This window comes from Canis lupus, chromosome 7 (assembly GCF_003254725.2).
Source record: "Canis lupus dingo isolate Sandy chromosome 7, ASM325472v2, whole genome shotgun sequence".
NCBI classification, from domain to species: domain Eukaryota; kingdom Metazoa; phylum Chordata; class Mammalia; order Carnivora; family Canidae; genus Canis; species Canis lupus.
Genome location: NC_064249.1, coordinates 39,711,984 through 39,736,516, shown reverse-complemented (window position 1 = coordinate 39,736,516; position 24,533 = coordinate 39,711,984). Strand labels below are relative to the sequence as shown.

Genomic DNA, 24,533 nt, shown 5'->3' with positions numbered 1-24,533 from the left:
CAAAGGTGGCGCTAAACCACTGAGCCACCCAGGCTGCCCATATACATAATTTTAAATATGTTCCAATAGCCACGTTTAAAAAAGGGAAAAAGCAATCAGTGAAGTTAATTTAGTATTTAATCGAATATATTCAAAACATTATCATTTCAACATACAATCAGCATAAAAAATTGAGAGGTCTTATGTTGCTTTTTTTTAATAGCAAGTCTTCAAAGACCAATGTGTACTTTATTATAGCACATCTTTTTATTTTATTTTATTTTACTTTTATTCATGAGAGACACAGAGAGGCAGAGACATAGGCAGAGGGAGGAGAAGCAGGCTCCCTGCAGGAGCCCAATGTGGGATTCAATCCCAGAACCCCAGGATCACGTCCTGAGCTGAAGGCAGATGCTCAAATGCTGAGCCACCCAAGCGTCCCTATTATAGAACATCTTAACTCAGACACTAAATTTTAATGCGAAATACATAATTTGTATTTAGGTTCATAAAATTTACAACTAAAAGAGTAGATTTGAGGTGCCTGGAGGGTTCAGTCGGTCGCTCAGGTCATGATCCCAGGGTCCTGGGATCAAGCTCCACTGTCGAGTTCCCTGCTTAGCGGGGAGTCTGCTTCTGCCCCTCCCCATGCTAGTGTGCGCTCTCATTCGCTTGCTCTCCTCAAATAAAGTCTTAAAAAAAAAGTAGATTCATATACCCAAGTTGTTCCAAATATACTTAGAAGTTTTATAATAACTGAATTGACTATTACTTTATAAATTTAAATTACAGATTTAGTTCCTCATTTGCACTAACCATATTTCGAGTACTCAAGAGCACCTATCACACCAGAGAGGGGCGTCTGTGGGACTACTGTGGGACAAATTCCTATAAATTCCCTCTCATTGTGTCAGTTGTTAAAAACAGTCAGTTAAGGATGGTGCCCAATGTGTTCACTCTGTGATAATTCAGCTTTACTTTTAGGTATGGTATAGCTGAACCTAGAAAGGTTAAAAAACGGGTGTTTACTTATTCTGTACGTTTTCATGGTGTACCCATTTGTGCAGGCTCCCTTGGGGCATTACCTTCAGGGGAAAACGAGCCACATGCTGCTTTAGAGCTCCCTCTGACAAGGACCGACCTTCTGAAACACATGTGCAAAGTACCTATTCTTTAACCTGCACCGGTAAGTGCACCTTGGAAGGCCATTAGGCACTAATTCAACAAATTGACAACCACATATCAGCTACATTTTATTTTTTTAATGATTTTTTAAAGATTTTACTTAGAGAGCAAGAGAGAATGACAGAATTAGAACGCATGAGTAGGGGGAGGGGCAGAAGGACAGAATCTCAAGCAGGCTCCATGACCAGTGCAGAGCCCCACACCAGGCTTGATCCCAAGGCCCTGAGATCACAACCTGAGCCAAAATCAAGAGTCAGATGCTCAACTGACTAAGCCCCACAGGTGCCCTGTTAGCTGCATTTTAGCCGGAGAGACATTATTAAACAAAACAAGCTGGCATTCTAGAGGAGACAGTCAAAGAAAAAAAACTAAACAATTATGCAATAAGTTCTGAGTGGTCCAAAGTGCTTGACAAAAAGGAGATGAAGCAGGGTCAGGAAACAGTACCCAAGGACATGCTATTTTACATATCAGGAAAGGACTCCACCAAGGTTACAAGGAAATAGGAGGTAAGTCACAGGAATCTGGGGCAGGTCCAGACAGAAGCACAGGTGTGCATGCCCCAGGTGAGCGTGCATGGAGTATTTTAGAAACAGCACCAGGCCATGTGGGGAGGTAGGTGACAGATGACTGAAGAGCCAGCAGGGCAGCCACTCACAATCATGAAGCCTTTGATTTTAGACTGAACAAAGACATTTTTAAAGATTTATTTATTCATGAGAGACACGGAGGGAGAGAGAGAGAGTGAGAGAGAGAGAGAGAGAGGCAGAGGGAGAAGCAGACTCCATTCAGGGAGCCCGACGTGGGACTTGATCCCGGGTCTCCAGGATCATGCCCTGGGCTGAAGGCGGCGCTAAACCACTGAGCCACCTGGGGATGCCTGAACAAAGACATTTTTAATGCACAAATGAGAACAACCTGACTTGAAAAAAAAAAGACCCTGCGAGTGGAGAATAAGCCACGGGAAATTATTTCAGTCTTTAGGGCTCTAACTCAGAAACAGCGGCAGCTGAGAGGATGTGAGCATGTTCTCCATGTGCTGCCAACTCCCCCCACACCCTTCACGAGCCACAAGAATCTGCTGATGTGACATTCAAAGGCTGGAATGCGCTCCAAGTACTTAAGGCTAAAATTCCACCAGAAAAATACCTCTTTCTCAGATCCTGGCTGCTTGTGATTACTCTTCTCGTCTGTCAGACCCATCTTTCCAGCAGGAGTTCTGTCGATAAACCACCCTCCCTCAGAAGCTCTGGCTGGGGCCTTCAACGGGCCGGAGCCTGTTCCAGAAGGCATCCGTGGGACTGAGACTGTCGGTTCTCTGGGCTCCATCTCGGGAGTACTTGTAACAGAATCAGGATGTCCTTTCCGATATAAGGACAGCAGGGAGCTGTTCATGTGATTTGCCACCTGGCAGAAACACAACGTTATCATAAATTACTCACAGGTACTCATGGAAAGCTTGTTACCCATACATTCCACAGTCAACAGCTTCTCTCACAGCATTTCAGTCAGAAAACACAGGGGTTCACAGTGAGAAGCTTCACAAGCAAACATTTACTGCTCATAAAAGATGTCCCCACTTCACCTCAAGTTAAAGCACCGACTCATAAATGGAAGTTAAAACTAAGTAACAAAGATCAGTTTTAAAAAATACAACGGAATCAAGTATGAAAACGAACTGGTTGTCAAGAAGAGTCACTACTATCCTATCAATTCAATACTGATCAAATATGACTCATTATCATCCTTTGTTAAAAACATAAACTACCATTAGGAAAAAACAGAGTAAGTTACAAATCATCTGATACATTATTTCCACATTTCCCTTTAAGTGAAGCCTACTTCTTGGCAATGCCAGCCCTTTGGCAGAAAATGTATCTTTTTCTCAATATTTACTGTTAATTCCCCTTTGTCTTCCCACATGCCCTATTTCTGGCCACTCTCTTCCCTTTTTCCCCCCTATAAAATAGGCTATAAACACGAATATTGGAAGGATGGCCATCCAGAGAATTCTTCAACACTGTACACAGGAAATATTCAATTATTTATTGACAGAGATGTTCAAAGTCTCTTATTCTATTCCAGGCTAATTATTTTGTTAAATCATTCAGGATGATTAAAAAAAAAATCAAAGGGTCCATTAAATGTCTAGCTTACCTGTGGATCTGGGTAGTCTTCCATATTTGAATCACTGTCTGAATAGCTTTCAGTATACCTCAGTAAGAAGAGGAAAAGAAACATCTTAAAGGCTTTTCTCCACATCCTAAAAAATTTACTACTCCAAGCAAAAAATATACTAAGGCAAAATATTATGGTGGTGAAGGGTCCAGGCTTTGGAATTAAGAAAAATCTGGATTCAAAATACAACTTGCAGGTTACTAGCTTCTACTCATCTCTGTGAGCACCACATCCTAATCCATAAAGAGGGATAATAAATAATGTCCACCTCACTAAGTTATCAGAGGACTCAAGAGAAGCTCACCAATTCCTTAGAGTACATAATAAATGGTGGTTACCTTAATCCTAGCAATAAATAAAATGCAAATTCCTATCAGATCCAAGGGTCTTACTAGGAATATCAGGTGCCAAAAAAAGGAAATATTCCAGCAAGCCATAAATGAGTAACTGAGTAAAAATTCACACACTCCACGTGACAGCCAGGTGACCAGGTGGAGCTTTCCCAAGTCTGTCCATGAGAAATGAAGGTACAAATAAATTTTCAGCAAGGAACAGGCATAAATCCTAACGACAAACTAAGAATGTGGCCTCAGTTCATTATAACCCAGAGTTGATATTTTAACAGCTTCAAGTAAAACTATAGTACCCTGGTACTATTCAATAAAATGTCTTTAGAAAATAATTAAACAAGAACAGGACTCTTCCTAAATAAAAAGGTTTATGAAGGGATGTCTGGGTGGCTCAGCAGTTGAGCATCTGCCTTTGGCTCAGGGTGTGATCCTGGGATACCTGGATCGAGTCCCACATCAGGTTCCCTGTATGGAGCCTGCTTCTCCCTCTGCCTAGGTCTCTGCCTCTCTCTCTGTGTATCACATGAATAAATAAATAAAATCTTAAAAAAAAAAAAAAAGGTTTACATGAATGTTATGACTCTTTTATAAAAAAGACATGAATTCTTTTGTTATTCATTAAATTCTATTAATGTAAGTTTGGGTGTTTCTAATCAATGTAAAGAAGGTGGATAATTCAACTAGTTGAAAAAAAAAAAAAACCATTTTGCCCTAAGAGTCACATCCTACAAAGATAATTACAAATGGTTTAAAGGTTAAATGTTTGGGGAATCCCTGGGGGGCGCAGCGGTTTAGCGCCTGCCTTTGGCCCAGGGCGCGATCCTGGAGACCCGGGATCGAATCCCACATCGGGCTCCCGGTGCATGGAGCCTGCTTCTCCCTCTGCCTGTGTGTGTCTCTCTCTCTCTCTCTGTATGACTATCATAAATAAATAAAAATTAAAAAAAAAAAAAAAGGTTAAATGTTTGGGGTGCCCGAGTGGCTCAGTTAGTGAAGCATCTGCCTTTGGCTCAGGTCATGGTCTCAGGGTCCTGGGATCGAACCCCAGGTCAGGCTCCCTACTCAGTAGAGAGCCTGCTTCTCCCTCTCTCTCTCTGCTGCTCCCCCTGCTTGTGCATGTGCTCTCTCAAATAAATAAAAATCTTAAAAAAAAAAAAAGAGTTAAACGGAATGCCATGAATAAACAAGGAAAAAGTACAGGTAATTATCCCATATACTCCTGTGCTAGAGGTCTAATCGTATCAGCATCAACTATAAAGGAAAAGACTGGCAGATGCAGGACTTCTCTAATCAAAAGACTCTCTTTTTGAGTGACAGTACAAAACTCCAGAAGAGGGAGGGGACCTGACCAGGGTTGCCCTCAAAAGACATTTTATTTTATTCTTTTTTAAAGACTTTTTTATTTATTTACTCATGACAAACACAGAGAGAGAGAGGTAGAGACATAGGCAGAGGGAGAAGCAGGTTCCTTGTAGGGAGCCTGATGTGGGACTTAATCCCAGGACCCCAGTCACACCATGAGCCGAAGGCAGAGGCTCAACCACTGAGGCACCCAGGTGCCCCTCAAAAGATACTTTAACAAAAATAAAAGACGAATGGCAAAATGGAACAAGCATTTGGAGTACGTATAAAAGGAGGTGCTATTTTCTATGAAGGGATCTGACAAATAATACAGAAAATTCAAACACCTCTCAAATGAAAGACAAAACCCATAAGCAAACAACTAAAAGAGGAAACATTAAACAGTCAAAAAAATTTAACCTCACTAGTTATCCAAAAATTACAAATTAAAACATATCAATTTCTGCCTGCGAAGCTGGTAGAGATTAAATAATAGTACTACTACGATAACAAGGGTGCAGAGGAATGCACTCTTCCTACAAAGCTGCTGGGAGGATGAACCAGCTCCAAATGTAACAGAATCTCAAAAATATACCTTTAACCCCAGAAATACCACTTCAGGAATTTAACATTTAAAAAACAAAGAAATGTATACAAAGATATATGTGCTAAAGGATTATTTACTGCACGTTAGCACAAAACTGGAAACAAGCCAATGTCCACAAATATGGAACTAGTTAAGAAAATGACAGTAAATCCAAATAAGAAGCCAGCAAAGTGGAAAGGAACTACCACCACAGATCCTATAGACATTGAAGGCAAAATGAGAGGATATCTTGAAAACTTTATGCCAACAAATTCCACACCTTAGCTGAAACGGACACATTCCTTTAAGAGTACAATTTACTGATACAAGAAGAAAAAGAAAATAGGAAGAGCCCTAGAATTAGTAAAACTAAAGGTTATCTAAATCCTTTCCAAAAAAAAAAAAAAAAAAATCCTTTCCAAAAAGAAGCCTATAGCCCAAGATGAATTCTTTTTTTTTAAGTTTTTTAAGATTTTATATATATATAAAATATAAATATATATAAATTATATATACATTGCAATGTTCCACAACTTCATCTCAAAAAAAAAAAAAGAAAAGAAAGAAGTAGCGGTGACATTACTAACTTTTTGGTCAAATAGAGAAAAAAAATTTTTTTGCCAACTAATATTACAAAGCCAGTATAACCCTAAATTGACAAAAACATTACAAAAAAGAAAAAAAATCAGATCAATATGAAGACAGACATAAGCATGTACAGAAAAAGATAAGCAAACAATTTTACAATATCTAAGGATAATACATGGAACCCAGTAAGGCATATCCCAGGATGCAAGACTGGCTTAACAATAAAAAAAAAAAAAAAAAATCAATGTAATTCACCAAATTAATAGAACAAAGGGAGAAAACCATAACGAAATCGTTCATTAAGTGCATAAAAAGTATTTGACAAATATAACACCTATTCATGATAAAAATACTTAATGTTATTTCTCTCTTTTCTTAAAGATTTTACTTATGTATTTATGAGAAACAGAGAAAGGCAGAGACATAGGCAGAGGGAGAAGCAGGCTCCATGCAGGGAGCAGGGAGCCCAATATGGGATTCATCCAGGCATCCCGGGATCACGCCCTGAGCCAAAGGCAGATGCTCAACCACTGAACCAACCAGGCATCCCATTAATGCTATTTCTTAAACAGCAAGATTAGCTGCTACCTTTTCAGGTATCTGGCATTGTATGAGGGCAGAGAGTAACAAAGATAAGGAGACAGGTCTGTCGGGGTTACACACAAGTAATCTCAACACCATATGACAAGCATCATATCAAACACTTGTAAGCAAGAGTTAAGGAAGCAGGCAGAAAGGCGTCTAAGACGGCTGGCTGGAGCATTCATGTGGCGTCTTAAAGGCTGGGGAGTAGTTTGTGGCAGGGAAACGAACACTCCAGCTACAGAAGGCCACTCACACAAAGACACAAAGAATTTGCCCTCTTTGGGTAACAGTGAGATGCAGTAGGCCCAAAGGTCTGGAGACTGTAGGTAAGTAGTATACACGGCCTTGCTGGCAATGAAGAGCCACCACAAATTTTACAAATAGGAATGTACTGTGGTCGGTCCCCTGGTTTAGAAAAACACCCCCTTTTTGTGTAATCCTTACTCATTATCCTCTTCACCTTGTCTTGCTCTTTTTGCCAGATGCTCATCTTCTAATGCTGTTAGATCCTTAACTTCTTTCTCACTAGTAATTATGCTAAATACTAAAACAAAAAGAAAAATGTCATGAGCTAACACAGTTCTTAAACTTCACTAATAATTCAGCTCTAACACTAAAAGACTCACCTTTATCTACCTGAATCCTAAAAGCATTTCTTTTTCTTCGACCATAGTCTACACTGAAAAACATAACAAACGTCTTAGTACAGGGATCTCCACCAACATTTTCTCATTAAACTCAATCTAAATTGATGACATTAATTTGCAAATATGTAAGCATGTCACTGTATTCACACTGATCGTAAGCTTATTTTCAAGCAACTTCTGAGTTTACATTTTCTCTACTGTAAATTTTTCTGGAGTAGAGATGGGCTTACAGCATCAGGAATGCTGGCCGCTTGTACAGGAGACAGGGAAGACGGATGAAGGAATGCTGCTGAATTCCTGGGATTCTACAGGATGGGCCATTCAACTGTGGACACACTTGATCCTTCACAGAAAGGGATGATCAACTCTAAAGGGGGCTCAGAGGTTGGGGCCTGGGTCCGGGGAGTGGCACTATCCTCCTCGGTTCCAAAGGGCAGGGCAGCCATCCTAGTGGGCCCACAAGACAGAGCACTAGAGCAAATTAATCCAATATGACTGGTGTTTTTGTAAGAGTAACAGGGGCGCCTCGCTGGCTCAGTTGACGGAGCACATGACTCCTGATCTCAGCTTTGTGACTTTGAGCCCCACATTGGGTATACAGATATTAAATAAGAGTAAGAGATTAGGATACAGACAGACGCACAGAGGAAAGACCATATGAGGACAAAAGGAGAAGATGGCCACCCGAGAGCCAAGAGACCTCAGGAAAAACCAATCCTGCCGGTCCCTTGATCGACAGCAGAGTTCCAGCCTACAGCTCTGAGGCCTTGACCTTCTGTTGCTTCAGCTCCCCAGCCTCTAATACTTTCTTACGGGAGTCCTAGCAAACTAGTATACTAAGGAAGACGGAGACTGCGATATACAGGGTGGTGATAACTCATGGAGTGCATGCAGTGTCATGAAAGCTGGGGTCAGAGATGCAAGAGAAAAACAGAATCTTCTTAAAAAAAAAAAAAAAAAAAAAAAAACTGAATATTTAGGGGAGAAGCCTAGAGACATTTTGAGGTAGCCAGGAAGCCAAGGAGATCATGTCTCATGGTTTTGATTCTTTAAGGAGACAGGAAAAGAGGCACCACTCCTGATTAGACTGTATGGTGCTGAAAGAGAAGCAATTCTTCTTAGTCACAAGGAAAGCGCTCTGCATATGATACATATTTGGTAAATCTATGTATAACTAAACTGAATCCTGAACTTATGGACTGGTAAATTAGTGCCAGCAGCGATTATTGTCAACTCAGAATTCAGGCAGGATGGAAACTAAAAATAAAGGCAAAAATCTGGAGACTCCATCTCTTTACCTGTACATTCTTTGTAAATCAGATGCTAAGACTCCGATGTCCACATATTTGCCACATCTGTTACTGGTGAGGTACTAAAACAGAAAATATGACATTCAGTACTCAGTGTTTCAAACTCAGTGATTTTAATCAGAGATTGAGGTATTCAAACATGTTATACTTACATTTTTAATCACTATGAGAGCACAGTAACAACAACTAGAATAGCTATAAGGTAGTGAGGGGTTATTACATCCTAAATTCCGAAATACCCCAGAACAAAGCACTTTAGCTCACAAGGGCATAAGGGCTACTATAAATCTGAGGGAGCATCATAATATTTGCCACCTGACCACCACTGCAGGAACTTCAGGTCTGAGACAATTCATGATTTCAATATGAAATCACCTTTGGATGATGTCAGATCTTTGCAAAACTGGGTTTTCAGCAGTTGCTATAAGTAAAGCCCTTGCAAAAATTAGTGCGGAACAGGAAATAAGAGTGGCAGGGTCAACCTGACCCAATAGGCACACAAGCCCCACTCTTAAGTGGGATTACTTAAGAATGAAACACAACTGTGTTAATTTTCCTTCAGTTTTTATATATTATGTTTTCAAAAAGCTACTAAGTTATTTGCATTAAACAGTCATGAAGGGGATCCCCTGGGTGGCTCGGGCGGTTTAGGGCCTGCCTTCGGGCCAGGGCGTGATCCTGGAGTCACAAGATCAAGTCCGGCATCAGGCTCTCAGCATGGAGCCTGCTTCTCCCTCTGCCTGTGTCTCTGTCTTTCTCTCTCTCGCTCATGAATAAATAAATAAAATCTTTAAAAAAACAAATAAACAAACAGTCATAAAGTGGCTTGGATCTAACTACTTAATAAATGTGCCTGGAGGCACCATGAGAAAAAGTCTTAAGAAACTGAAGGCCTCAAGCACTTGCTGTAGAGCTTTGTAGCAGCACTCGTGGTCCCACGAGGGATGCCAGGCTCCCCACTTTATAGATGAGAAAGGCTCAGAGAGACGTTGAAAAGCTAATTACCCACTTGGCAGCACATATATCACAGGGCCAGATTTGACACACGGGATGTCTATTAATGTCTGGGTTTCAATGCTCACTAGTCATCCAGTCAAGGATGCCTGACTTCATTGAGCACCTTCTTGAGAATCCCAAACACAGGATAATGGTCTCTGCACCACTGCCTCCAGTGACAAGACAGTCCTGTTCTAGGTAATCTTCCCCTGCCCTGGACTCCTAGACCATGCTGTCATTTACTACAGTTAATTCTGAATTATACATATTTGTGTACATCTTGTACCCACTACAAGTCAAACAGTTCCTTGATGGCAGCAGAAATAAAATCACTTTAATCTGCTAAATTTCAGGATGGTTTGTCACGTAACAATAAAAATAACTGGTGTGCTAGGTACAAGGAGACAAATGTACTATTTGTGGGAAAAGGCCTAAGATATACCACTAGGTGAAGAAAACAAGCAGCAGAATAGATGCAGATGAGTCTGTGTGGATAATATATATACACACATAAGTCGTACAGGCATACAAAATTTTAGATACAATAGAAACTCTCTATGGTTACCCCTACAGAAATGAAGACAAAGGGATGCCTTTTCTTTTATGCCCTTCTGCCCCTTCTATTTTAAACCATAAAAACCTATTGTTTTCATAATGAACCAAAGTAAAAGGAATAGAGGAAAACAGATAATGTGAAATGGTGAAGAGTAGTCCCATACCATGAGAGCAAGGACCACTGGAGTTAGGGGTCACCATCCAGACATCTACTGATGAAGTGAGGCAGCACGTGGTGGGGACACCGAGAGCCAGCTGCGGGCTGCAGGAGGGTCAGTGTGGTGAGGACACAGAAAGCAAGAGGGAGCAAAAGGAGCATGAAGAAGTAGACGGGGCCCAGAGTACATGACTCTTTAGGATGGTTTTTCCCCAGATACTATGGGAGCCCACTGCAGGGGGTTTTGAGCAGGGCCCCGCCAAGCTCCCTTTAAAAGAACCTCCCTGGCAGCCCGGTGAAGAACACACCTTACGTAGGTAAAATGACCACAGAGATCCGCAGTCAACTGTGCTGTGACTGGTGGGAGGCGTGGCTGGGCCTGGGGTACGTGGTGATGGGAAAGGCAAATAAAGTACCAATTCATTGGTTACAGAAAGCGAAACAAAGGAGTAGTAATGGTTGGGAAGGTTGTTAAGGTTTCTGGCCCTGACTACTGGACGCTACTGGTAGTGTCATTTACTGAAATAGAGAACACTGAGAAAAGACCAGTTTGGAGGAGAATATCTAAAAATCGAGTGTAGCTATGTTGTTGGAGATGCCCATCAGACATTCAAGAGGAAATGTTGAGTACACAGTTGGATTTTTTTTTAAAGGATTTTATTTATTTATTCATGAGAGTGAGAGAGAGGCAGAGACACGGGCAGAGGGAGAAGCAGGCTCCCTGCAGGGAGCCCGAAGTGGGACTCGATCCCAGGTCTCCAGGATCACGCCCCGGGCCAAAGGCAGGCGCTAAACCACGGAGCCACCAGGGCTGCCCCACAGCTGGATTTTCAAGATAAAATCCACACTGCACGCACGAGTCTTGGAAATAAGGAGTATGTAAAGTGAATATATAGGGGCCCCTGGGTGGCTCAGTCGGTCGAGTGTCCGCCTTTGGCTCAGGTCATGATCTGAGGGTCCCAGGATCCAGCCCTGTGGGGCGCCCTGCTCCCGCGGAGTCTTCATCTCCTTCTCCCTCTGAACCCCACACCCCCATGCTCTCACCCTCTCTCTCAAATAAATATAAAAAAATAAAGTGAATATGTTTTCATTGCATTTACGTTTACATATTCACAAATACACGTATACGGCATCTTCCATCTGTATTATTTTTTGGCGAGCATATAAATCGTACACAGATAGTATTTAAAGGCTCTGGACCGGGTGACAGCACCTAGGAAGTAAAAGGAGTGTGAGGACCGAGAAACAGCACAGGAACACTTATTTAGACTTCGGTAGCAAGAGACCCATCCGAAAAGGAAACTGCGGCACCGCACCGGCAAAGTAAAAGAGTGAGAGGATGCAGCTTCCAAAGCGCAGAGTGAAACGTCTCCCTCCTCCTTACGCCGCTTGGAGGCTGCGCCACTGCAAGACACTCAGCGCGCGTGGCTCCCCGCGGACCAGCGGACACCGGGAACCGGCGGCCCCACGGCCTCTCCCAGGTCCGAACCGCGCGAGGCCCCTGCGCGCCGCCCGGCGCTCGGGGCTGCACCGCGGGACACCGCCCGGGCCCGGCTCGGCTCGCCGCGGGGGCCACCGAGAAAGCGCGGCGCCCGGCATCTACCTGCGCGACTCGCTGCTTCAGCTTGCGGTCCACGAACCTCGCGGGCCGGGGCTTCATGGCGCGCGGCCGCAGGCGGGGAGCGGGCTCCACCGGAGCCGGGGTCCTCGCCGGGCTGCCCGCGGCGATCGCCGGGCCGCCCGCCCCCCGTGCCCGCGCCCGCCCCGCCCCAGCCGGCGCTGTCCCGAGTGAGGAGAACGCCCCGAGAAACAGGACACCTGCCAACGCTGGGGACTCCGTGGGAGCCTTATTTTGCAGGCTCGTCCAGCGGGCCCTGGATGACAAAAGACCCCTTTTGAACAAGCTCAACTTTATTGTTCCCCGCTGCGCGGACACAGGTGCGCACCGCCGCTCTGGGGACCTGCGGACGTCCGTGCCCGGCTTGGGTTCGTGCGTCGGGTCCAGCCACGCCTTCTCCGTGCGACGCTAGTATCGGCCAGAACCTTTTTTTTTTTTTTTTTTTTAACTCATGATACTCATAGAGAGGAGAGAGAGGCAGAGACACAGGCAGAGGGAGAAGCGGGCTCCATGCCGGGACTCCGGGATCGCGCCCTGGGCCAAAGGCAGGCGCTAAACCGCTGCGCCACCCAGGGATCCCTCCAGAATCTTAACAAAACCCGAACCTGAGGTCTCCTGGAACGAGGCGGCCAGGATGAAAACACGGCGCCACCTGGCTCCGCAGGGAGGCCCCACCTGGGAGGAGGGAGGGTTCGGGCCCTGGCAGGTGTGCTCAGGGGAGCGCAGGTGTGAGCTGGGGTGCACAGGTGAGCAGGGGAGCGCAGGTGTGAATAAAGGGGCCCAGGTGAGCAGGGGAGTGCAGGTGTGAGCAGGAGGGCACAGGTGTGAGCAGGAGGGCACAAGTGTGAGCAGGAGAATGCAGACGTGAGCAGGAGGCCACAGATGTGAGCGAGGGGTGCAGGTGTGAGCAGGAGGGCACAGGTGTGAGCCGGGGAACACAGGTGTGAGCAGAAGGGCACAGGTGTGAGCAGGGGAATGCAGACGTGAGCAGGAGGCCACAGATGTGAGCGAGGGGTGCAGGTGTGAGCAGGAGGGCGCAGGTGTGAGCAGGTGTCCACAGGGGAGCTCAAGTGTGCCTTATCCAGAGACCTGGAGGTCTTGCACTGTTTTCTGCCACTGGCTTAGGGAGTACATGCGGTGCAGGACTACAGCTAGACCCATAAGCGGCCCAAAATTTTGATGAACATCTGTATTTGCCCGTGGGGTTTTATTATGCAGTTGAGAAGACACAAAGAGACAGTTAACGTTAACAGGCACACTCACATGCACAGTTACCGGCTCTTCTTTCTGTTTGCTTGTTGGTTTATCTTATTCTCAGGATTCCTGTTTGAGATCTAATTTGGCTGATGGCAACACTGTTTATTCAGGTGGGGGGAGGTGGAATTAGAAGCTGGGAGATGCTGGCACACAACCATCTTCTTGCTCAGGAAACCATGGCTTATCTTCCCCTCTGAATTCCTTTTTTTTTTTTTTTTTTTTTAATTTATTTATGATAGGCACACAGTGAGAGAGAGAGAGGCAGAGACACAAGCAGGCTCCATGCACCGGGAGCCCGATGTGGGACTCGATCCCGGGTCTCCAGGATCGCGCCCTGGGCCAAAGGCAGGCGCTAAACCGCTGCGCCACCCAGGGATCCCTTCCCCTCTGAATTCCAATCACATGCCTCGCTGCCCTTTACAGTGGTTCTTATCCCTACACTGAATATAGATTCCCACTCTGATACTCAAAACTTAGGTTAACTGGGCTCCAACTTCCTTTCCTCCTTCTCTGCTGTGCATGCCTAGGGCTGCTGTGTCACCGCAGTGCGGCAGCTGGGAGGAGGTGGGAGTCCTGCTCCCAGGGTTACAGTTACTGAAGCTGCTGGGTACCTGCAGCTCTATGACTTTTGAAAAACTAGCTAGCTAGCCAGCTCCATTGTGGCCTTTCCCCATATTTCCCTGGGTTAAAATCTCTGCCCATTGCATGAATATTCAACAAACATTTATTGAGTTCTCACCGGTTTCAGTCCCTGCCCTGCCCTTGAGTTTTGTAGAGAAGAGAGAGAGAGAGAGAAAAAAAGATAATTGTACCTTTTTATGACATCTTTTCTTATTAGGTTAAGTATTTATGTACTTGATTATATCAAACTTTAGCAGCAGCAAAGACTTCTTGCAGTAATTAGCATAAATAGTCAATGCCTAATAACCGTTTAAATGTAATTTAATTGTGTGCATGCTGAATGTACCACATAGAATAAAGATGAAGGGCTGAAGAGCCCAGCAGCATCACAACGGACAGAAAGCAGGCTAGTTTGTGAGTCTGTAATTTGCCGTGGGGGCACTATTCTACCTTTAGGATTGGCTCGTGGGTGTCTGACCTGTGCATTCACAAAGGCCTTAGTGTTTAGAAGTTCCCCACACTTGGTTTAATGGTCTGCTGTTGTCACTTTGACATTCTTTTTCTATCTTTTTTTCCCCCAAGTTTAAGCTAATGGGGATCACCAGTCTCTTTGCCTTGAGATCATCAAAGTCCTGTGTCCAGTCTAAGAATCTCTAGTGACAAATGGGAGTGTGGTACAAGGACAAGGGTCAGTGAAAGGGGCCTCACTTATGAACCTCAAGGAAAAGAAAGTATACAGCACCTCGACAAACCAGTCCTTGCTTCTCCTTACTGTTGATCTATATCATGGGTTACAAATGTATTTTTTTAAAAAATATTTTGGTGAAGGTAATAATATGCACAAGTGTTTCAACATGAAAAGCATTGAGCATTTTAAATCTGGGAAATAGAATGCGCCATCTTCACTCGTTTTATTGACCATATTCTTGACGACTCTAATTTTATTAAGAAATTTAATACTCTGACACTCTAGAATTTTAAACTCGTTCTTTTAAAAAAAATTTTTTTTAAGGATTTATTTATTCATGAGAGACACAGAGAGGCAGAGACAGGCAGAGGGAGAAGCAGGCTTCCCACAGGGAGCCCAATGCGGGACTCGTCCTGGATCCTATGAGCCGAAGGTAGACACTCAACCGCTGAGCCACCCAGGCATTCCATCTTTTAAAAGAATTTTGTATGGCTGACAATAACTGAAAGTAAGTTAATACTAGGTATCAATAATGGGATGCTTGAACATTTTCTGCTGGAATTACTTTCAGTAATTATTGCCCAGAAGACAACTTTCCATCAATTCAAGCATTCGGGTTTTACTGTACCATACATCCGAACCAAAAAGTCACTGACTAGTAGCTTGAGTGCACAGGGACCTAAGGATCTTCCTGCGATCATTGAAATGTCCTCTGTTCCTTAATTCCTAACCCCACCTAGTGGTAGCGGCACATTTCCCCTTCTTCACAACCTTCGCCCTGCCCTCCCAGACTTGATTTCTCTAACAAACAGCCTCTAGGCTAATTTTAGCGCTGTATAATTTGGGTGATCAAGTCTGGACTCAGAATAGTCCCGATTTTTACCTCTTGATGCAGCATAGTTATTAACAGTTTAGTAATTTGTGGAAATAAATGAAAATCACCCCAATGAGAACAGGCAAAGGCTATTCAGAGCTCACGATAGCCAAGGGTGGCCACCACTGTCACTCGTGTTCTGGGAGGGACTCAATGGAGGCAGAAGAGCGGCTGAGCTTTGTGGCTGGAACAGGGATGGCTCCCCGGGGTGCCCTGGCTGGAGGCTGTTGGCTGGAAGCTGCAGGACGGCTAACTAGAAGCAGGGCATCCTAATGTGGTGAGTTAGGGGAGTGGATTGGCTGGCTCTGGTTGGTCCTCAAATTGGAAGTTGGGACAAAAACCAGGGAAGCTGTGAGTTACTAGTGGAATCCTGGCCATCTGGGGCCAGTTGTTCTAGGATGTATCTTTTGGCCTTCTGGGCTATTTGCTAGAGGAATGGTCTGATATTCTACAGGCCTGACTGCTTTCAGGTAGCAGGCTGGCTTCCTAGGCTGGATCCTGCAGATTGTAAGTCAGGGTTCTGCTTTTATATGTAGTCTGGCTGTTGTTTGTTTGTATATCCAGTTTCTCACCTTTATCTCTCAGAAGGGTCCGGTTTGGACAATATGTGGCCACCCCGTGTGTAATAGGTACATGGAGAAAAGGTGAGAGAGTGTGAATGGCAGAGATTTCTTACCCAGGGTCACAAGGGAGGTTGTCTGCTTCCCTGAAGCTAGAGACTGAGTCTGTGTCCTTGTTTTCTGAGATTCAGGGAAAAAACTTTTATTTTATCTGGTAAAGACTAATAATTCTGTTCGCTAATAAAGTCTGTCCTCCTTTGAGATGATTGCCTCATTCATGTCCATAATTTTAAATAGAATGAAAATAATATTTCGAGCAGGCATGTTATGTTTGTTGTCTCCTCTGTGCCAGGTCTATACTATAAGAGAGAAAGAGTCAAACAGATGTGGTCCTGGAGCTTAATATTCTGCTGAGAGGAGCAGGCCACAGCCTGGCAAAACAACTTAAAATTAGAATAATGAGAAATAATAAGGATTTTACGGCCCTTGGAGTAGTACCTTCCAGGAGACAGTGTTCAGTTGGGGAACATGGTGAAGAAAATAATGAGGAGTGGTATGGAAGAGAAGAGGGAGCCTGCCTCTCTGTCCCAGTGGCCAGGGGAAGACTTTCTGAGAAGGGCACATTTAGGGACCTTGAGGTCAGCAGGGACTGGCTGTGTGAGGAGAGAGGTTCTGGTACGGAGAGTGTGCAAAGGCCCTGAAGCCTTTGACTTTTTTGAGGAACAGAGAGAAAAAATAAACTTCTTTCTGCTTTAAATCACCATCACATGAACTTTCTGTCATTTAGAACCAACATTAATTTGAGTGAATGTAGGTTATTTGGGGGAATTTGAAAAGTTGAATCTAAGACTAATGGGAAAGACCAAATGGCCAAGAAGAGCCAAACTCCATTGAGAGGCCAAGTCATTTATTTGTAATAAAATGCATCCATTTTAAGTGTATAATTCAGGGATTTTAAAAATTGAGGTAAAATTTATATAACAAAATATTTCCCATTTTATCTACTTTACAGTATGCAATTCAGTAGCTTTTTGTACATCCGCGGTGCCTTGCAAGTATCACCGCTCTGTAGTTTGAGAACATTTTTCTCAACCCAAGAAGAAAGCCCATGCCATCGAGTCTTCACTCCCAATCCCTCTCCCCAGTCCCAGGAAACCACAAAGCTTCTGTCCTTCTCGAGAGATTCCCCTTTTACCACAGTCCCTGGACGTTTCCTATAAATGGAGTTACACAATTAGTGACTTTTTGTGTCTGGCTCCTTCCACTTAGCATGGAGTTTCCAAGGCTTACCTAGGTTGAAATGTGTGTTGGTACTGCATTCCTTCTTGGGATTGAATAACATTCCACTGTATGGACAGATCATGTCATTGATCGATTCATCAGTTGATTGACATTAGGATTCTTTCTTCTTCTTAGCTCTTGAGAATAATGCTGCTAGAACACTTTTGTACAAGTTTTTTTTTTTTTTGTACAAGTTTTTATGTAAATACCTGGTTTCAGTTCTTTTGGGCATAGACTTAAAAGTGGGATTGTGTGACTTTTTCAAATGTGTAACTTTTTCAACATGTAACTTTTTTAACAACAACCAAACTGTTTTCCGAAGCAGCTGCATTATTTTACATTCCCACCAGCACTGCTAGAGGGCTCTAATTTCTCTATATCCTCCCCCAAAACTTATTTTCTGTCTTTCTGTTTTTTAGTTGGAACCATCTTAGTGGATGTGAAATGCTATTTCATTGTGATTTTGATTGGTATCTCCCTAAAGTTAATTTCTGTTTTCTTAAGATTTTGTTTTTTTAGTAATCTCTACACCCAAAGAGAGGCTCCAATTCACAGCCCCAAGATCAATAGTCACGAGTTCTACCGACTGAGGCAGCCAGGCACCTCTAAAGTTAATTTCTTAACCTCAGTTGCCTCTAAAGTTAATTACTTAATGGTTGCCCTGGGATGTACAATTAACATCTTAATTTATAACAATCTACTTTGAGTTAATATCAACTTAGTTTCAATTGTATATAAAAATTTTGGGGCAGCCCAGGTGCTCAGCGGTTTAGCACTGCCTTCAGTCCAGGGCGTGATCCTAGAGACCTGGGATCAAGTCCCATGTCGGGCTCCCTGCATGGAGCCTGCTTCTCCCTCTGCCTGTCTCTGCCTCTCTCTCTCTCTCTGTGTGTGTCTCTCATGAATAAATAAATAAAACTTTTTTTAAAAAATTGGGGATGGGGAGCACCTGGGTGGCTCAGTTAGTTGAGTGTCTGACTCTTGGTTTCAGCTCGGGTTATGGTTTCTGGGTCTCAGTTCGGGCTCTGTGCTCAAGCGGAAGTCTACTTGGGATTCTCTCTCTCCCTCTGCCTCTTCTCTCCCCCTTCCCTTTGTGCATGTGCTTGTGTATCCACACGTGTGTCTGTGAGTGCTCGCTCTCTCAAATAAATCTTCAAAATAAATAAATAAAACCAAAAAACACTACCATTATATGTATAGCTTTGTCCTCTTACATTGTTATTGTTACATATTGCATCTTTTTTAAAAAAGATTTATTTATTTGAGAGAGAGCATTCAGGTGCATGAGGGAGAGGGGCAGTGGGAGGAGAGAGAATCTCAAGCAGACTCACACTGAGCACAGACCCTGACACGGTTCAATTTTACAACTCTGAGATCACAACATAAGCTGTAATGAAGCGTCTGCCACTGAAGTAACTGGCCACCCAGGTGCCCCACGTATTACATCTTTATGCATTACGTGCTCCTTAATAACTTTATAATCATAATTTTATGTGGTTGGGACGCCTGGGTGGCTCAGTTGTTGAGCATCTGCCTTTGGCTCAGGTTGTGATCCCGGAGTCCTGGGATCGAGTCCCACGTCAGGCTCCCTGCATGGAGCATGCTTCTCCCTCTGCTTGTGTCTCTGCCTCTCTCTCACGCGCGTGCACGAGCTCTCTCTCTCTCTCTCTCTCGAATAAATAAATAAAATCTTTTTAAAAATTGTGATGAAAAACATGTAACAGAATTTATCATCCTACACATTTCTAAGTGTCCAGTTCAGTGGCACTAGCCACGTTGACATTGTTGGACAACAGATCTTGAACTCTGATCTTGCAGAAGTGAAATTCTATACCCACTAGAAAAGTCCCCATTTCCCCTTCACCCCAGCCCCTAGAAGCCACCATTCTACTTTCTGTTTCTAGGAGTTTGACTCCTATGGATACTTTGTATCAGTGGAATCATATAGTACTTATCTTTTTGTGACTGGCTTATTTCAATGTAGTATAATGTCCTAAAGGTTCATCCATGTTATAGTATGTGACAGGGTTTCCTTCTTTTTAGAGGCCAAAAAATTTCCACTTTACTTATATACCAGATGTTTTTAATCCATTCATCTGTTAGTGGGCATTTGGGTTGCTTCCACCTCCCAGCTCTCTTGAACAATACTGCAATGAACATGGGCATGCAAATAACTCTTTGGGATCTTGCTTTCAGTTTTTTTAAATAGATACCCAGAGGTGGGATTACTGAATCATATGATAATTCTACTTTTAATTTTTTGAGGAACTCCATACTGTTTTTCATAGAGGCTGCACCATTTTGCATTCTTACCAATAGTGCACAAGGGTTCCAATTTCTCCACATCATTACTAACACTTCTGATTTTCTGGGTTTTTTGTTTTTGTTTTATTTTGTGACAGTGGCCAACCTAATGGGGATGAAGTGGTATCTCATTATGATTTTGGTGTGCCTTGGTCTGATAATTAATGGTGTGGGGGATACTTTCATCTGCCTGTTGGCTATTTGGATGCCTTCTTCTTTTTTTTAAAAGATGTTATTTATTTATTCATGAGAGAGACACACACACAGAGAGAGAGAGGCAGAGACACAAGGCAGAGGGAGAAGCAGGCTCCATGCAGGGAGCCCAATGTGGGACTCGATCCCGGGGCCTCCAGGATCAGGCCCTAGGATGAAGGCGGTGCCAAACCGCTGAGCCACCTGAGCTGCCCGCTGCCTTCTTTTCAAACAGAAAAATATCTTTTTGAATCCTTGCCAATTTTGTAATTGGGTTATTTTTATTGTTGTTGTTGAGTTGTAGGAATTCTTTTTTTTAAATTAATTTATTTATTTATGATAGAGATAGACACAGAGAGAGAGAGAGGCAGAGACACAGGAGGAGGGAGAAGCAGGCTCCATGCTGGGAGCCCAATGTGGGAATCGATCCAGGGACTCCAGGATCACACCCTGGGCCAAAGGCAAGCGCTAAACCGCTGAGCCACCCAGGGATCCCGAGTTGTAGGAATTCTTTATGCATTCTTGTCAACCCTGTATCAGATATATGACTTCAGAGGTTCTCCCCTTTCATCCATAGGTTGCCTTTTTGCTGTCAACTGTTTCCATGGATGCACAGGAGTTTTTAAGTTTGATGTAGCTCCATTCATTTTTGCTTTTGTTGTCTGTGCATTGGGTGTCATATGCAAGAAATCATTGCCAAATCCAACATCATGAAGCTTTCCTGTATGTCTTCTCTTGGGAGTTTTACATTTTCCTTTACTTTTAAGGATGATTTTTCTGGATATAGAATTGGTTTAGAATTTTGCTTTGTTTTGTTTTCTTCTTTCATCACTTTGATTCTGTTATCCCAATGTCTTCTGGTCTCCAGGGTTTCTGGTAAGAAATCAGCTTTAACCTTATTGAGATTCTGACTTTATTCTTTTTTTTTTTAATTTTTATTTATTTATGATAGTCACACACAGAGAGAGAGAGAGAGGCAGAGACACAGGCAGAGGGAGAAGCAGGCTCCATGCACCGGGAGCCTGACGTGGGATTCGATCCCGGGTCTCCAGGATCGTGCCCTGGGCCAAAGGCAGGTGCTAAACCGCTGCACCACCCAGGGATCCCTGACTTTATTCTTATTGAGATGCATGACTAGTCACTTCTCTCTTGCTGCTTTCAGAATTCCATCTTTGACTTTAAACAGTTTGATTACATTATGTTTTGGTGTGGGCTTCTTTGAGTTTATCCTACATAAGACTTATTGATCTTGTTGGATGTGTAGATTCATGTACATACTGGCCATTATTTTTTAAAATATTCTTTCTGTTCCTTTCTCTCTCCCCTTTTCTGGCACTCTCATTATACATATGTTGGTACTTTGATAGTGTCCTGAAGGTTTCATAGGGTCTGGTCATATCATTGTTCTTTATTTTTTCTTTCTTCCTCTTAAACTGTGTAATTTCAATTAACCTATCTTCAAGTTTACTGATTATTTTTCAGCCTGCTCAAATCTCCTTTTGACACCCTGTAGTGAATTTTTCATTCTAACTCCTTAAATCCTCTTTGGTTTCTTCTGTTAAAATCAGTGTGAGTCCTTCAACTTTGGTGTGTTTTTTTCAAAATTGTCTTGGCTATTATAAGTCCTTTGCCTTTCCATATAAATTTCAGAATAAGCTTTATATTAATATTAAAGAAATCCTACTATGATTTTGATTGGTATTGTATTGACCCTGTAGATCAGTTTTGGAAGAATTGACATTTTAACGACTTTGAGTCTTCTAATCTGTGAACCTGGTATATCTATTTAGGTCTTCTTTGATTTATTTCATCAATGTTTTAATCACATACAGGTCCTGGGGATATTTTATTACATTTATCCCTAAATATTTCATGCTTTTTTGATGTTGTTGTAGGTAGTACTGTTTTAAAATTTTGATTTCTGTTAGTTGGTAATATAAAAATTTAATTGATTTTTGTGTATTGACTTTGTGTTCTCCAACCTTGTTAAAAAGACAATCTACATAGACAGAATTGATTTTCTCCTTTCTGGTCCATATGTATTTGTTTCTTCCCTTATTGTACTAACAAGACAGTGGAGAACAGAAAGGATGTACAACTAAGAACAGGTAGATTAAGTGAGTGTCTTCAGACACTTCCATTACCCCATTTATCTTGCTCAGAAACCTGGCAAGGTTGGCTTATATTCTTCCAGGCAAAAGCTTGGACTCCTTTATTTTTTTAAATTTTATTTATTTATTTGAGAGAGAGAGAGAGAGAGGGAAAGCATAAGTAGGGGAAGTGGCAGGCAGAGGGAGAAGCAGGCTCCCCACTGAGCAGGGAGCCCTATGTGGGACTTGATGCCAGGATTCTGGGATCATGACCTGAACCAAAGGCAGACACTTAACCAACTGAGCCACTCATGCTTGGATTCTTTTCTGGACTAACTAAAGGACCCTAGGGAACAGATTACATTTGAGGAGGCAAGGGTAACCACTGACCAACTAGGTTACCATTGATCAATACGCAGTGAAACCTACTAATCAACCGACCTGCCAATCCACACTGTACTCCCAACCACCCTTTTTTTTTTCATTTTTAAATTTAACATATGAACAGACTGTCCAGGATTAAAGTTAACCTCCAACATGAAATATAGACCAAAACAAAATAATGTGAAAAGAGAAATTAGAGGAAATAGAGACAATGCACAGAGCAAAATATGTCAAGTATACTAAAATTTATATCCTCATGCAAATAAGAAGATATCGTATCAGTGAAACAGGAAGAAGATACTATAAACAAGAAGAGAAGGAGAGAGGATTCCCTTATAAAATAGAGAGATGACAGTAAATAAACTTCATCAGAAGGTTTGTCCGGTAAAGTTGAGGAATTCCCATAGAAAAACAACAACAACAACAACAACAAAATACACAGGGATGGAAATAGGAGAGGAAATATCCTGGCTCTAGGAGGTCCCAATGTATGACTAACAGATGTTTTATGAAGCAAGAAGGTACAAAACAGAAGTGAAAAAAATAATCAAGTGACTCTTGAAAACTTATCAAAACTGGCAGATATGTGTTTTCCTAATCAACCAGTGAAGCACAGGGAAGAGGACATGTTATCATGACATTACAGAATGTCAGGGAAAAGGAAGAACAGACAAAGTATATACACAGGGTCAGAATTTTATTTTATTTATTTATTTTTTTTAGGATGAGGAATTCTAGAATGGCACACAATTTTCAACTTGTGCACTAATACAAGAGAGAAAAGGGAGCAATGCTTTAAAATTATTCTGGGAAATAGTTTCCAACCTATAATTCTATACTAATTCAAACTATCACTCAAGATAGGAATAAAACAAAGCTAATCTCAGACATGCCAGGTCTCAAAAAATTTATATCCATGTATCTTTTACCTGGAATCTGCCTAAGGAAGTCACCCAGGAAGTGAGGAAACCATTCAATTTGAGAAGGGTGTGTATTCTCCTGTTGGATGGAATCTTCCATAGACGTGAATTATATCCAGCTGATTGATGGTTTTGTTGAGTTCAGTTACATCTTTACAGATTTTCTGAGCGGCGTATCTGTCCATTTCTGTCAGAGTTGTTGAGGTCTCCAACCGTAATAATGGATTCATTTATTTCTCCTTATAGTTCTGTCATTTTCTGCCTTACACATTTTGACACTCTGCTGTTAGGTGTAAATGTAATTGAGGATTATTGTGTCTTCTTGGAGAATTGGCTTTTTATCATTATGCAGTGCTCCTCTTGCCCCTGATAATCTCTCTTGCTTTGAAGTTTGCTTTGCCTGAAATTAATATAACTTCTCCCACTTTCTTTTGATTAGCATTAGTGTGATATATCTTTCTCATCCCTTTACTTTTTTTTTCTCCAGCATTATTGAGATATAATTGGGTGTTTAAGGTGTACAAAGTGATGATTCGAGGTGCATATATATTGAAAAATGTTCACCACCATCAGATTAGTTAGTACATCCTTTGCCTCACATAATTGCCATTTTGTTGTTGTTGTCATGGTGAGAACATTAAAGCTTTACTCTCACAGCAACCATCCCTTTACATTTAATTTATATGTGTCTTTATGTTTAAAGTGAGTTTCTTGGGGTACCTGAATGGCTCAGTCGGCTTAGCGTCTGCCTTCGGCTCAGGTCATGATCCCAGGGTCCTGAGATAGAGTCCTGAATCACGCTCCCTGCTCAGCGGGAGTTCTGCTTCTCCTTCTCCCTCTGCCCCCAACTTGTGTTTTCTTTCTCTCAAATAAATGAATAAAAATAAAAAAAATAAAGTGAGCTTCTTCTAGACAATATATAGTCAGGTCTTGTTTTCTGATCTACTATGATAATCCCTGTCTTATAATTTAGACCATTGATGTTTAAAGTGATAATTGATATAGTTGGATTCATATCTATTATATTTGTTACTGGTTTCTATTCGTTGCCTTGGTATTCGTTCCTATTTTTGTCTTCTACTCTTTTTCTGCCATTTGTGATTTTATTTTATTTTTAAAATAAGCTTTACTTTAAAGGAAACTTAAAGATTTAGTTAAATTTTTTAGAGCATATGAGTTTGGGGAGGGGCAGAGGGAGAAGATATAGAATCTTTAGCACACTCTGTGCTGAGCGCAGCCAGGACCCTGAGATGGTGACCTGAGCTGAACCAAGAGTCGGATGTTTAG

The 24,533-nt window shown here is 42.4% G+C and overlaps 1 protein-coding gene across 11 annotated transcripts in view; it reads right to left on the bottom strand.

The window, feature by feature from the left end:
* NVL (nuclear VCP like) overlaps positions 1-12,210 on the bottom strand; it is a 90,642-nt gene extending 78,432 nt beyond the window's left edge. For 8 of the 11 annotated variants that reach the window (XR_007412004.1, XR_003129362.3, XM_025430717.3 and 5 more), the window contains exons 1-6: positions 12,061-12,209; positions 8,738-8,811; positions 7,419-7,471; positions 7,237-7,336; positions 3,322-3,379; positions 2,314-2,571 (exon numbers count right to left, since the gene is read on the bottom strand). Coding sequence is in view for 9 of the 11 variants with exons in the window: in XM_025430717.3 (XP_025286502.1) it covers positions 2,314-2,571; positions 3,322-3,379; positions 7,237-7,336; positions 7,419-7,471; positions 8,738-8,811; positions 12,061-12,117 (600 nt within the window). In the remaining 2 variants the exon portion in view is untranslated. Of the gene's footprint in view, positions 1-2,313; positions 2,572-3,321; positions 3,380-7,236; positions 7,337-7,418; positions 7,472-8,737; positions 8,812-10,464; positions 10,563-12,060 lie in introns of all 11 variants that reach the window. The other 3 variants (XM_049112489.1, XM_049112488.1, XM_049112490.1) reach the window with 3 other exon arrangements.
* Positions 12,211-24,533: the final 12,323 nt, after the last annotated feature.